This window comes from Mobula birostris, chromosome 20 (genome assembly GCF_030028105.1).
Source record: "Mobula birostris isolate sMobBir1 chromosome 20, sMobBir1.hap1, whole genome shotgun sequence".
Lineage (NCBI taxonomy): Eukaryota > Metazoa > Chordata > Chondrichthyes > Myliobatiformes > Myliobatidae > Mobula > Mobula birostris.
Window position 1 is genome coordinate 12,480,013 of NC_092389.1, and position 13,621 is coordinate 12,493,633.

Genomic DNA, 13,621 nt, shown 5'->3' on the forward strand with positions numbered 1-13,621 from the left:
CAACATCACATCCCTGCTCTTATAGTCTATACCTCTGGAAATGAATGCCAACATTGCATTTGCCTTCTTCACAACCGACTCAACCTGGAGGTTAACCTTTAGGGTATCTTGCACAAGGACTCCCAAGTCCCTTTGCATCTCTGCATTTTGAATTCTCTCCCCATCTAAATAATGGTCCGCCCATTTATTTCTTCCACCAAAGTGCATAACCATACACTTTCCAACATTATATTTCATTTGTCACTTCTTTGCCTATTCCCCTAAACTATCTAAGTCTCTTTGCAAGCTCTTTGTTTCCTCAACACTACCTATCTTTATATCAATGGCAAATTTAGCCACAAATCCATTAATACCGTAGTCCAAATCATTGACATACATCGTAAAAAGCAGCTGTCCCAACACTGACCCCTGTGGAACTCCACTGGTAATCAGCAGCCAGCCGGAATAGGATCCTTTTATTCCCACTTTCTGTTTTCTGCCAACCAGCCAATGCGGGCTTTGGCCGGTCTTGTCATGTGCCTCCAGGTACTCCGTAATCACATCCCTAACAATTAATTCCAACAACTTCCCAGCCACTGATGTCAGACTAACAGGTCTATAGTTTCCTTTCGGCTGCCTCCCACCCTCCTTAAATAGCGGAGTAACATTTGCAATTTTCCAGTCATCCGGTATAATGCCAGAATCTATCAATTCTTGAAAGATCATTGTTAATGCCTCCACAATCTCTCCAGCTACTTCCTTCAGAACCTGAGGGTGGATTCCATCAGGTCCAGGAGATTTATCCACCCTCAGACCATTAAGCTTCCTGAGCACCTTCTCAGTCGTAATTTTCACTGCACAAACTTCACTTCCCTGACACTCTTGGATGTCCAGTATACTGCAGTTGTCTTCCACTGTGAAGACTGATGAAAAATACACATTCAGTTCCTTTGCCATCTCTGCGGCACATTACAATATCTTCAGTGTCATTTTCTATTGGTCCTATGTCTACCCTCGACTCTCTTTTACCCTCGACTCTCTTTTACCCTTTATATACTTAAAAAAGCTTTTAGTATCATCTTTGACATTAGTCGCCAACTTCTCATAATTCATTTTTTCCTTCTGAATGACCTTCTTAGTTTCCTTTTGCAAATTTTTATAAGCTCCCCAATCCTCTATCTTCCCACTAGCTCTGGCTTCCTTGGATGCCCTCTCTTTTGCTTTTACTTTGGCTCTGACTTCACCTGTCAGCCACGGTAGTATCCTTCTTCCCTTTGAAAATTCCTTCTTATTTGGAATATATCTGTCTTGCACTTCCCTCATTTTTCACAGAAACTCCAGCCATTGCTGCTCTGCTGTCTTTCCTGCTAGTGTCTCTTTCCAGTCAACCTTGGCCAGTTCCCCTCTCATGCCATTGTAATTTCCTTTATTCCACTGAAAGACTGATACATTGGATTTATTTTTTCCCCTCACAAATTTCAAAGTGAACTCGATCATATTGTGATCACTGTTCCCTAAGGATTCCTTAATCTTAAGCTCTCTTATCACCTCTGGATCATTGCACAACACCCAATCCAGCACAGCCAATCCCCCAGTGGGCTCAACAACAAGCTGTTCTAAAAAGCCATCCCTTAGACATTCTACAAATTCTCTCTCTTGAGGTCCAGTACTGACAAATATTCTGACAAATATGTCTGATCAATCTAATTGTATCTGAAATGACACTATTTGTCATCCCAGGAACCAGTTCTACAATCCCTCTGTGACAAGTTTATCCTTTCTAAGAAAGGAGACCAACCAGCACACAACTATAATCTTGCAAAAGCCTTGTATGGTCACAGCAAGATTTCTTTTCTCCTGCAGTGAAAGCCTCTTGCAATCAACACCAGCATGCTATTTGCATGTTTGCGTCTAGTGACTGGCGTCCAAAGTTATGCAGGTCCCTTTGTACCAAACGACCACAAAACCTAGGAACAGAATTGGGTCATTTGGTCCGTCAGGTTTGTTCCGTCATTCCATCATGGGCAATTCATTCTCCCTCTCAACTCTGTTCTTCTGCCTTCTCACCATAACCTTTGACACCCTTATTAATCAAGGATCTATCAACATCTGCTTTAAATATACTCCACGACTTGACCTCCACGGCCATCTGTAGCATCCTCTAGCTAAAGATTAACCCTTTCATTCCCGGGATCATCCTTGTGAACCCCCTCTGGACCCTCTCCAGTGCCAGCACATCCTCCCTTAGATACGGGGCCCAAAACTGCTCACAATACTCTTTAGTCTGACCAATGCCTTGTACAACCTCAGTATTACATCCTTGTTTTTATATTCTGGTGCTCTTGGAATGAATGCTAATATAACATTTGCTTTCCTTCCCACTGACTCAAGCTGCAAGTTACCTTGGGGGAATCCTACACTAGGACTTCCAAGTTCCTTTGCACCTCTGATTTCTGAATTTGCTCCCTTTTATTCCTTCGACCAAAGAGCATGTCCATACACTTCCCTACACTGTATAAACTGATGTCTCTCCTTTTAAATAATGTTCTTCCTTTCTGATTAACCTATTAAACTGGATAACTACACATTTATCTGCATCTGCCCTGTACTTGCCCATTCACCCAACTTGTCATAACCACCTTGAAGTTTTTGCATGCTCTATACAGGACCACCTAGGTTTGTGTAATTGCCCATTTCAGTAATATTACATTTAGTTCCCTCATTCCCTCACTGGTGTATGTTGTGAACAGCTGGGGCTCAAACACTGACCCCTGCAGTACACTGTTAGTTAATAGCTACCACCCAAGAAAGACCCATTTGTTCCTGTTGTGTTTCCCATCCTCCAAGTAACTTTCAATCCAAGCAAATCACACATGTTTTACTTTTGCATACTAACCTCTTATGTGGGACTTTATTAAAGGCCTTTAGTAAATCCAGATGCACCACATTCACCAGTTCTGCATTATCTATTCTAACAGTTGCATCCTCAAAAGACGCTCCAGCACACTTGTCAAGCATAATTTCTCTTCCATAAATCCATGTTGACTTTATATTTCTGTTGGTATTTTTCAAGTGTCCTGCTATCACACCCATTGTTAAATGCTCTAGAATTGCCACACTACTGATGTTGGGCTAATTGATGTGCAGTTTCCTGCTTTTTCTCTCCCTCTTTTAAATAGCAGGCTTGTATTTGTCACCTTCTGGAGGAACAGTTCTGTATTGTGCAGAATTTTGAAGGATGACAACTCATGCATCTGCTCTTTCCATGGCTGCTACGTTTAATACCCAGCAGCGCTTCACATGCCCCTGGGCATTTTTTGTATTAATTACTCCAGCACATTTTTTTAAACTGGGAGTAATTTACTTTAATTCCACTTTTTTATTCGACTCTTTGTTCCCTTGCATTTCTCAGAAGTTATTTGTGCCGTCCACCATGAAGATACAAGTGAAGTATTTCTTTAATTGTATTACCATTCTTTTTACTCCCCATTATTCCTGTCTCTGAGGAACCTGTTCTGTTCTCTCTATTCTTTTCTTTCCATATTTGCAGATAGTTTTATTCCTGTTCACTTTTAAATTTCTGGTACCTTTATTTTCATCTCATCATCAAGCCCTTGATTTTCTTTTGCTGAATGCATCGATTTTGAAGGTCAGTGAGGTTGAAGAAGATTGCAGACAATGGACACTCCCAGTTCAAAGTAAATTTATCATCAAAGTATGTATATGTTATCAATGCGTGTTACCTTGCAAACGTTTCATCACCATACGAGGAGACATCATCAGTGTGCTGTTAATTGTGGTGTCCTCCGAATGCTTGGCCTTTATATACCTAGCGATCATGAACGTCAACTAAAGCAGTACGACCAACTCTCCCTAGTCTCTACCCAAGAAGGGCACAAGTTTGACTGGACATCAGTGACAGTCATGGAGCAAGCAAGCATGCAGCATGCAAGAAAATTCCTAGAAACGTGGTTTTTCGTGAACAAGTCTGTAAACAGACACGTAGACCTCAATCATATTTATGAGCCAATGCGGGCAAAATTCCAGACCACAACGTACGAACTTCACCACACAACCAATCGACGACGAGATTTCCTCCCCACATCACAATTGAGTTTCGATAATGATGGCCAATCAGCTGATTGAAAAGTATATAAAGGCCAAGCATTCGGAGGACACTCCACAATCGACAGCGCGCTAACGGCGAGTCCTTGTATGGTGACAAAACATTTGCAAGTAAATTACCAAGATCGGAGAACAGCTTAACCCAACCAAGCTTACTGAGTGTGTGAGAACTGCTCTAACACTCCCACAGCCACGCACGCCCAGTGAGTGTAGTGTGCCGGAACTCATCTGCTGCTCCACCCTGAATCTGGACTGTAACCAAGAAGGTTTAAGGAGAAGGGTTGCATATGGGTGCAACCCTGGGCACTGTGGTCAAGCACATTCCTCAAACAAATTATCTGGTGATCCTTCTATATTTTTGTTGGTTTGGGGATTTACTTTGCCACCCTGACTACATTCCTTCTTTGCCTGCAGGCATTTTAGGATGGTCTAAAGTCATGAAGTACATTTTATTCAGTCGAATTTAAATGTGGATTCATTCCACAGCCCTGCTTTTTTCCTCCTTGTGAATATTATTTGAAGCAACCATTTGTGCATCAGAGACCTATTAGGACTTTTTTTGGTCAGTCTTTGTTTCTATTGTATTTCTTTGTTATACTGTGAATGCCTACAAGAAAATGAATCTCAGGGTAGTATATGGCGATGTATACATAATTCGATTGTAAACTTGCTTTGAACTTTGAAACAAAATGAAACGGTAGGGGAGCATTAAATCAGATTCACAAATTGAAGGGTGACTGATAACCCACTGCCTCATGAGTTGTAAATGGTTTCTGGGGTTTTCTCTGGGACAGGGCCAGCTGAAACTTAGTGCACTCTTTGTAACAAAGGGGCTGGAGAGTCACTGACTGGAGGAATGGCTTCAGTATTCTTATTTCTGCCGGTGCAGCTCACAGCTGCAATCCCCCTGCAGTTGACTATGCTTCACTGTCTGGGTTTGTGTGCAAAAAAAAGTAATAAAAAACACGTGCATTTTTCACATCCACAGACTAACCTAAAGTGCTTTGTACTCAATTTGTAGTCTTTGCTGTAATATATAAAAACCAGCAGCCAACTTGTGCAGTTCCCTAAGGAACAGGAGGGTAAGGAGCCGATCAGGGTCTAAATGTACTGGGGGTTACTCTCGTGCCTTTTTCCCTTTGTGGCGGTCCGAAGGAAATTTTTTTGCATCCACGCGGGAAAGGCACTGCAACAGTTTTTGATACCGTGGTAGAGTAGCAGTTATTACAGCTCGGGGTTTCAGAGCTCAATTCTAGCATCTTCTGTAAGAAAGTGTGTTTGCTCTTCCCATGTGCACTTGGGTTTCCTCACACAGTCCAAAGACGTTGCTGTTAGTAAGCTAATCGGCCATTGTAAGTCGTCCTGTCATTTGGCGAGGGTTAAATCAGTGGGTTGCTGGGCGGCGTGGTTCGGTAGGCCAGAAGGGCCTGTTCCACGTTTATCTCTAAAATAAAAAATATACTGGATTGTCAGCGGTGAACCCTAGTTTCTTTCTGAAAAGAATCAACAAGTAAAAAGCTGCAGATGCCATAAATCTGAAATAAAACCAGTAAATGGAAATGCTGGACAAGTTAAGCAGCATCTGTGAAATGGGTAAAGTTTCAGCAGAACTGTGCCCCAAAATAAATGAAACAAGAGTAAACTTGCAAAGGAAGAGGACGGGGAGGGGGGCGTGGAAACATAAGAATGTCAGAGGTTTGGTGGAGAAACTGGGTCGAGGTTGATAATAGCTGGGAGTAACAAGCCTTCACTGCATTCCCTCAGCTGGCACTGATTTGTGTCATCTGTCTGTTTCTTGGTGTCCACTCTGTTACCAAGATTCCCTTTGATCTCTGTACCCTTATTGCAAAACGGTAACCTCTGCCTCTGGGCACACCAGCCAAGAGAACCATCCACTCTGCTTCTCCACCATCAAGCCCCATAGAATTCAGTGAGATCACCTCTTATTCTTCTCCAGTCTATTGAGTCTAGGCCCAGTCTGCATGTTCTCTCCTCATGGAACAAGTTTGCCATTGCAGGAATCAGGCTCGTAACCATAACAAAGTATTTAGATAACCCCATTATTATAACAAAACAGACTCCTCAACTCATTCAGCACCCATTCACACTAATCCTCTTTGATTCTCCCAATGTGCACAATAGTTGTCCCCAGATCCCACCACTTGTCTACACACTAGGGGTAATTTACGTGAGCCACATGTCTCTGGGGTATGAACAGAAGCCAACACACCCTGGGGCACCACGGGAGTGTAGCAGTTAGCCCAGCACTATTACAGCTCGGGGTGTTGGAGTTCGAAATTCAATTCCGACGCCCTCTGTAAGGAGTTTGTACATTCTCTCTGTGACCACGTGGGTCTCCTCAGTGCTCCGGTTTCCTCCCACAGTCCAAAGACATACCATTTGGTAGGTTAATTGGTGATTGTAAATTGTCCTGCGATTAGGCTAGGGTTAAATCGGTGGGTTGCTGGGTGGTGTGGCTCGTTGGCCTGGAGGAGCCTGTTTCACGCTGTATCTCTAAATAAATAAAAGCCATTTGGTCACAGGGCATCTGAAATCGGGATTGAACCTGGGTGACTGGAGATATGAGCTGGGCCACCGTGCTGCCCCTGGTATACCAGATGACTTGGTGGGAATGCACCCGTGAACTTGCTGATAACCCTACATCTCCCTGTGCTTCAGAAGCTGCTACTTCTGATGGTATGCATTGTCTCTGGAGCAGCAGAGGCCTGACAGGAGCTTATAACATTCCAAGAGGCATTGATGGGCAACTGGTACCTTTGTCCCAGCGTTGAAATGTCCAACACTAGAAGGCATGCTAGTGAGATGAGATGAGATTAAGGTGAGCTGATTTAAGTTCGAAGGAGATGTATACAGCAATTTTTTTTTTACACTGAGTGGTGGGTGTCTGAAGTGCACTGCCAAGTGTGGCAATGGAGGCAAATACAAAAGAGGCATTCAGATAGGCACATAGCAGGATGTAGACCTTGTGTAGGTTGAAGGGACTGGTTTAGTTAGGCAGCTAATTATTAGTTTAATTAGTTTATCCGAACATTGTGGGCCTAAGGTCCTGTTTCTATACTGTACTGTTCTATTTTCTATTAGAGTAATGGAGATGTACAAGGATAATTCCAGAGGTTTAGAGCCACAACAGTTTACTCTACAACAGTGCATGGGGAAACAATTAAAAGCAGAGCAATGAAAGAGGCTGGAACTGCAGGGATACAGATATTTCAAAGGGTTGCGGTGGATGAGTCTAATAGACATGGAGAAATGTATTAAACTGAGGGCTGCTGTTGATTTGGGTCAGCGACTGCAAAGTGCAGGGTGAAGTCTGAATATGTTTTAGATGAACTCTGGTTTATGGACAATACTACCAGGGAGGCCAGGCATGAGTGCATTGGAGTTGTCAAGCCGGGAAATAAACTCATGGATGAGAGTTTCAGTAGCAGAGGCTGTTGTTGGACTTGAAGAGGACACAGTGATCTGCTGCCAAATGAATCAGTTCCATTTTCAGATGATTTCTGGGAAGAGGATGACAGTGGCTTTGGTCTTTCTAGGATGTAATTGGAAGAAGATAAGGATTCTGCAGACGCTGGAAATCTTGAGTAACACACAAAATGCTGGAGAAACTCAGCATGTCAGGCAGAACCCAATGGAAGGAATAAACAGTCTGACGTTATGGTCTGAGATTTTTCATCAGGGCCTGATTTCACATCCTTCCTATAATGAGACGACCAGAACTGTATTCACTATTCCACGTGTGGTTTAACTAGAGTCTTATAGAGCTGCAACATTACCTCTTGGCTCTTGAACTCAATCCCCCAACTTATGAAGGCTGACACACCGTATGCCTTCTTAACCACCCCATCAGCTTGCATGGCAACCTCGAGGGGGTCTATGGACATGGACCCCAAGATCCCTCTGTTTTCCACGCTGTTATGAAACCTGCCATTAACTCTGTATTCTGCCATTCTACTTTGACCTTCCAAAGTGACTCACTTCACACTTTTCTTCATTGAACTGCATCTGCCACCTCAGCCCAGCACTACATCCTATCAACATCCCATTGTAACCTACGACATCTATGCACCTGAGCAGTACACTCCTCAAATCAGTTTCCCTCTTCCTTCTTCATTCCCAGTTTTCTTCCGTCATGGCTATCAGGAGCTCAAATAGGCAACCATGAGACCTGGCAGAGTATTATTCATTACAGAATTGAGTGGGACACCAAGTTCAAAACAGCCCAGTGATTCCATGGCTTATTGGTTATGGAAGCTTTGATGTGCCTCCATCTGGATGTCTTTAAGCTTTGAGCAGACAGTTGGGGATCTCTAAGGAAAAGGATTCATTTTGTTCTGTGCGTGAGTAAGGTGATCTTGCGATGCAGACAAACTCCAGCTTGTGATCTTGCGATGCAGACAAACTCCAGCTTGTGATCTTGTGCTTATTACTTTGTGCTTCCCTGACAGCAGATGGAGCCCCACGGAGCAAGAGGCGTTGTGTTCTGGAACGCAAGCAGCCATACAGTGGGGATGAGTGGTACTCAGGACCAGACAGTGAGGACGAAGATAAACCTGGAGTGGCTGCCCACAGTAAGTAACACGAGGATCAGTCTCACAAACCCCTTGTGTAAACCAGCCACTCAGTTCGTTAACACATTTCTAAATCTGTTGCTCTCCAATATCTAATTGGATTATCATCCACATCTATCTCCATAATATTTACCTTCCTTTGTCCTTACTTATAAATAAATCTATCGGTCTCAATTTTGAAATTTTCAATTGTTTGTCACTCCAAATAGCTATTTGGGGAGAAAATCATGAACATGAGATTCTGCAGATGCTGTAAATCTTGAGCAACATGCACAAAATACTGGAGGAATTCAGCAAGTCAGGCGGAATCTATGGAAGGGAATGAACAGTGGACATTTTGGGCCGATGCCATTTATCGGGACTGCATTTTCTGTGTGTTGGGGAGAGAATGTTTCCAGTAGCCTTTGTGTGAGGAGTGCTTTTGTGGTAGAAAACCTGAATGGCTTAGCTCTAATCTTAAGGATGCATTCCTTCAGAAGTGGTAGTTCCTGTGCCTTGGGGAGATATTATTATCAGCAGACTTGGGTCACGTCTTGCTGCTTCATCCCCGTCTGACAGAAGTTTGCTGAACCCTGGTCTGCAGCGCCATCTGGTGGCCACTGGCAAAATTTAAGTAAATCCTAAAGTAAGCTGTGTTATATGCACACCCAACTCTACACCTGGTCTTTCCCTGTGTTTCATTTCCCATCTGCTCTGCTTATTTTCTGCCTTGCTTTCCCTCAAGCCCCCTGCCCCTGCACTGCTTTCCCCATCCATCTCTCCTCCTTCCTACTTTCTGTTTCCATTGGCCATTGGGTGCCGCCTGCAGCAATTCTGAGGGGCACGGTTGCGATGAGTGTCCATAGGGTGGGGAGAATGCCACAGACCCTGTGGGAGGAAGCACCTTGGAAGAATGCCAAACTCAATTGACTCTGTGTTTCTTTTGTGCAGATTGTACTGTGGTGGAGTCTGCCCTCTCGGGGGCCGTTCAACCTTCTCCCAGTTCGAACCCCCTCCCAACAGTCAGCGACAGTGCCCCTTCCAATGTTCCTCACAACCCAGCGGGTGGGCCCTGCCTGCGATCAGACAGTGGCAACCCCAGGAACCCCAGCAAACCACCTTCGCAATTTGTTTACGTCTTCACGACTAACCTGGCCAACATGTGAGTGTGTGGAATGGGTGCGACAAAATGCGGCAAAACCCTGGGAGGTCAAGCAGCACTTGCTAAGCTGAGTCTGAGGTTGATGGCAATGAAATTGCTCAACTCCTTGTACACAACTCCAGAAGCCAGGGAGAGGAGAATCAGAGAAAGAATTTGAATTAGATGTAATAGAATTTTTTAAAACTATACAATTACAAAAATAAAATAAGTGCAGAAAGAGAGGGGGGAAAGGGCAATGAAATATTAGAGAAAGTAAATTGAAATAATTAAGCATGGGTGGTTTCAGAACAAGGTAACAATCTTAACAGGTGAGCAATGAGGCTTACACGATATGGGAAAGAGCGCAAGTATGATCTACTCGGTCAGGTATGAACTGAGAGAATCCCCTCACCAGAACTGATTCCAGTGGAGTTGTGTCTCTGACACAATATTCATTCCAAAGATCTGGGGAAAAAAGATTGGAGGTGGGAGGTGGGGGTTGGGGGGAGACGGTGAGCGGGAAGGAATCGGCAATGATTCGGAGAGCAGGACTCGTGCGGATGAAGGTGGATTCAATGAGGGTAGAGAAAGTGGGTCCTGGGAAGGTGGAGTGAGCCACGGCCATGTAGAGTTTGGGGAAGAGGACGGTGATCCCTGAGGGTTGACAGTGAGGGGGCAGGATGTGGCATTGAAAATCCTGGCTGCACTTATATATTCTGTGTCGGATGGCAGGGCTGCGGAGGCTGTAATCCAGGGCCGGTCAGACTCGATTGTTGCCTATCACACGCACAACGTGCCTCGCACGAAACTGGAGCAAGTGTATGATCAGAAGGTAGGTGACAATGCAGCAACGACAGAATGGTCCGCAGCAGCTTAAATGTTACATGCCATGCTTTGGGGCTCAACCAGCCCGAGTCATTCAAGTTGCCACTGCAATTTTCCATTTGGGCCTCTCTCCATTTGCACGGATGGCCGAGGGTGAAGGTGGGTTTCATGGATAAGGACTTGGTGGTTTGGGGGGAGCGCTCCATTTTCCTGCTTTAGCTCCATTCCCTTTCATTCTTCCATCTAACAGAAGTCTCAGGCTTTAAGTTCCCACTGGGCCTCGATGTCCCTTGCAAATGCATGTTTCAGCTTTCTCCTGTAGTTACTTCCTGTGTGGATTCAGAATTGTCTTGCCTGTAGAAGGCAGAAGGTGGTAGTAGATGGAGTAGATCCGTGACTAGTGGTGTTCCGCAGGATCTCTTCTGATGCTTCTGATTTTTATAATTGACTTAGATGAGGAAATGAAGAGTGTGTTATGAAGTTTTCAGACGATACAAAGTTTGGTGGTGTTCTGGATAATATAGAGACTTTATTGATCCCAAAGGAAGTTAGTGTCACAGTAGCATTACAAGTGCACAGATACACAAATATTAGAAGAAAAGTAAGAAAGGATTAAAAAAAAAAGTTACCTCAAACAGTCTAACGGGGGGGGGGGGTCATCACTTCCCCCGGCTGTAGGTTAATTCATTATAGAGCCTAATGGCCGAGGGTAAGAATGACCTCATATAGCGCTCTTTGGAGCAGTGCAGTTGCCTTAGTCTATTGCTAAAAGTGTTCCTCTGTTCAGCCAAGGTGGCATGCATAGGGTGAGAAACATTGTCCAGAATTGCCAGGATTTTCCAGAGGGTCCTTTGTTCTACCACAGCCTCCAGTGTATCCAGTTTGACTCCTATAACAGAGCCAGCCTTTCTAGTCAGTTTATTGAGCCTGTTGGCATCACCCGTGTTGATGTCATTGCCCCAGCACACCACCGCACGGAAGATTGTACTGGTGACAACAGACTGGTATAACATGTGAAGGAGAGGCCTGCAGACTCCAAAGGACCTCAGTCTCCTCAGGAAGTAGAGGCGACTCTGGTCCTTCTTGTACACAGTCTCTGTGTTGGTGCTCCACTCATCCAGGTGCTCATCCAGGTACTTGTAGGTCCTCACTACATCCACATCCTCACTATTAATAGTAACAGGGGGCAGTGCAGGATTAGTCTTCCTAAAGTCCATCACTAAATCCTTTGTCTTACTAATATTGAGCTGCACGTAATTCAACTTGCACCATTTGACAAAGTCCTCTGCCAGGACCCTGTATTCATCCTCCTGTCCTCCCTCTATCCACCCAACTATTACTGAGTCATCAGAGAATTCCACAGATGACATGACCCAGTGTTGAATCTAAAGTACAAGGTATACAGGGTAAACAGGAAGGGGGCCAATAGTAGGACCCCGGTGCTGCTCATAGCCGTGTCTGACACACAGCTACGACATGCAGGTTGATGTAGGTTACAGCGGGACATTGATAGGATACAGAGCTGGGCTGAGAGGTGGCAGATGGAGTTCAATCTGGAAAAGTATGAAGTGATTCACTTTGGAAGATTGAGCTTGAAGGCAGAGTACAGGGTTAATGGCAGCATTCTTAGCAGTGAGGAGGAACAGAGGGATTTTGGGGTCCATGTCCATTGACCCCCCCCCCCAAAGTTGCCATGCAGGTTGATAAGGTGGTTAAAAGAGTATGGTGGTGCTGCCTGGATCAGAGAACATGTCTTCTGAAGAAAGGTTGAATGAGGTAGAGCTTTTCCCTTTGAAGTGGGAAGAGGATGAGAGGATGAGAGGTTAAAAGGTGATATAAGATGATGAGGCATAGACAGAGTGGACAGTCAGGGACTTTTTCCCCAAGTGGCAATGGCTAATATGAGAGGGCTTAATTTTAAGGCGTTTGGAGGAAATATAGGGTGATGTTAAAGGTGTCCTTTATACAGAGAGTGGTGGGTGCATGAAACGCACTGCTGGGCGCTGTGGTAGAGGCAGATGCATCAGAGAGATTTAACTAGGCACGTGGATGAAAAATGGTTATGTGGGAGAGAAGGGTTAGATTGATTTTAGAATTGGTCAAAGGTCAGCTCAACATCGGGAGCTGAAGGGCCTGTATGGTGCTATCGTGTTCATTGCTCTAAGCTTAGAGGGTTGAGCAAAAGTTGGGTCAAAATGAGTGCATGGATCACGTGATCACAGCCTGAGAGTGGATGGATGGATTGTGGGAGTAGGACGTTTCTGTCTGACAGCGGTGGGATGGGATGTGCATAGTCGATCACACTCAGTGGAATACAGCTGTACAAAGGCATTTGAGTTCAACCCAGATAAGTGTGAGGTAGTTCATTTTGGTAGGTCAAACATGATAGAATATAGTATTAATGGTAAGACTCTTGCCAGTGTGGAGGATCAGAGGGATCTTGGGGTCCGAGTCCATGGGACACTCAAGTCTGCTACGCAGGTTGACCCTGTGGTTAAGAAGGTATATGGTGCATTGGCCTTCATCAATCATGGGATTGAGTTTAAAAGCCGAGAGGTAATGTTATAGCTATATAGGACCCTGGTCAGACCCCACTTGAAGTACTGTGCTCAATTCTGGTCGCCTCACTACAGGAAGGACGTGGAAAACATAGAAAGGGTACAGAGGAGATTTACAAGGATGTTGCCTGGATTGGGGAGCATGCCTTATGAAAACAGGTTAAGTGAACTTGGCCTTTTCTCCTTGGAGCGACAGAGGATGAGAGGTGACCTGATAGAGGTGTATAAGATGACGAGAGGCATTGATCGTGTGGGTATTCGGAGGCTTTTTCCCAGAGCTGAAATGGTTGCCATAAGAGGACACAGGTTTAAGGTGCTGGGGAGCAGGTACAGAGGAGATGTCAGGGGTAAGTTTTTTACGCGGAAGGTAGTGAGTGCATGGAATGGGCTGCCGGCAATGGTGGTGGAGGTGGATACGATAG

General features: G+C 44.7%; 1 protein-coding gene across 9 annotated transcripts in view; it reads left to right on the top strand.

Annotated features, from left to right (window-relative positions):
- The window catches only part of bcl9l (bcl9 like), a 158,334-nt gene that overhangs the window by 125,703 nt on the left and 19,010 nt on the right, over positions 1–13,621 (top strand). For 8 of the 9 annotated variants that reach the window (XM_072238146.1, XM_072238142.1, XM_072238148.1 and 5 more), the window contains 3 exons: positions 8,574–8,696; positions 9,627–9,837; positions 10,549–10,648. In XM_072238146.1, coding sequence (XP_072094247.1) covers positions 8,574–8,696; positions 9,627–9,837; positions 10,549–10,648 — 434 coding nt within the window. The remainder of the gene's footprint in view (positions 1–8,573; positions 8,697–9,626; positions 9,838–10,548; positions 10,649–13,621) is intronic. The other variant, XM_072238151.1, reaches the window with a different exon arrangement.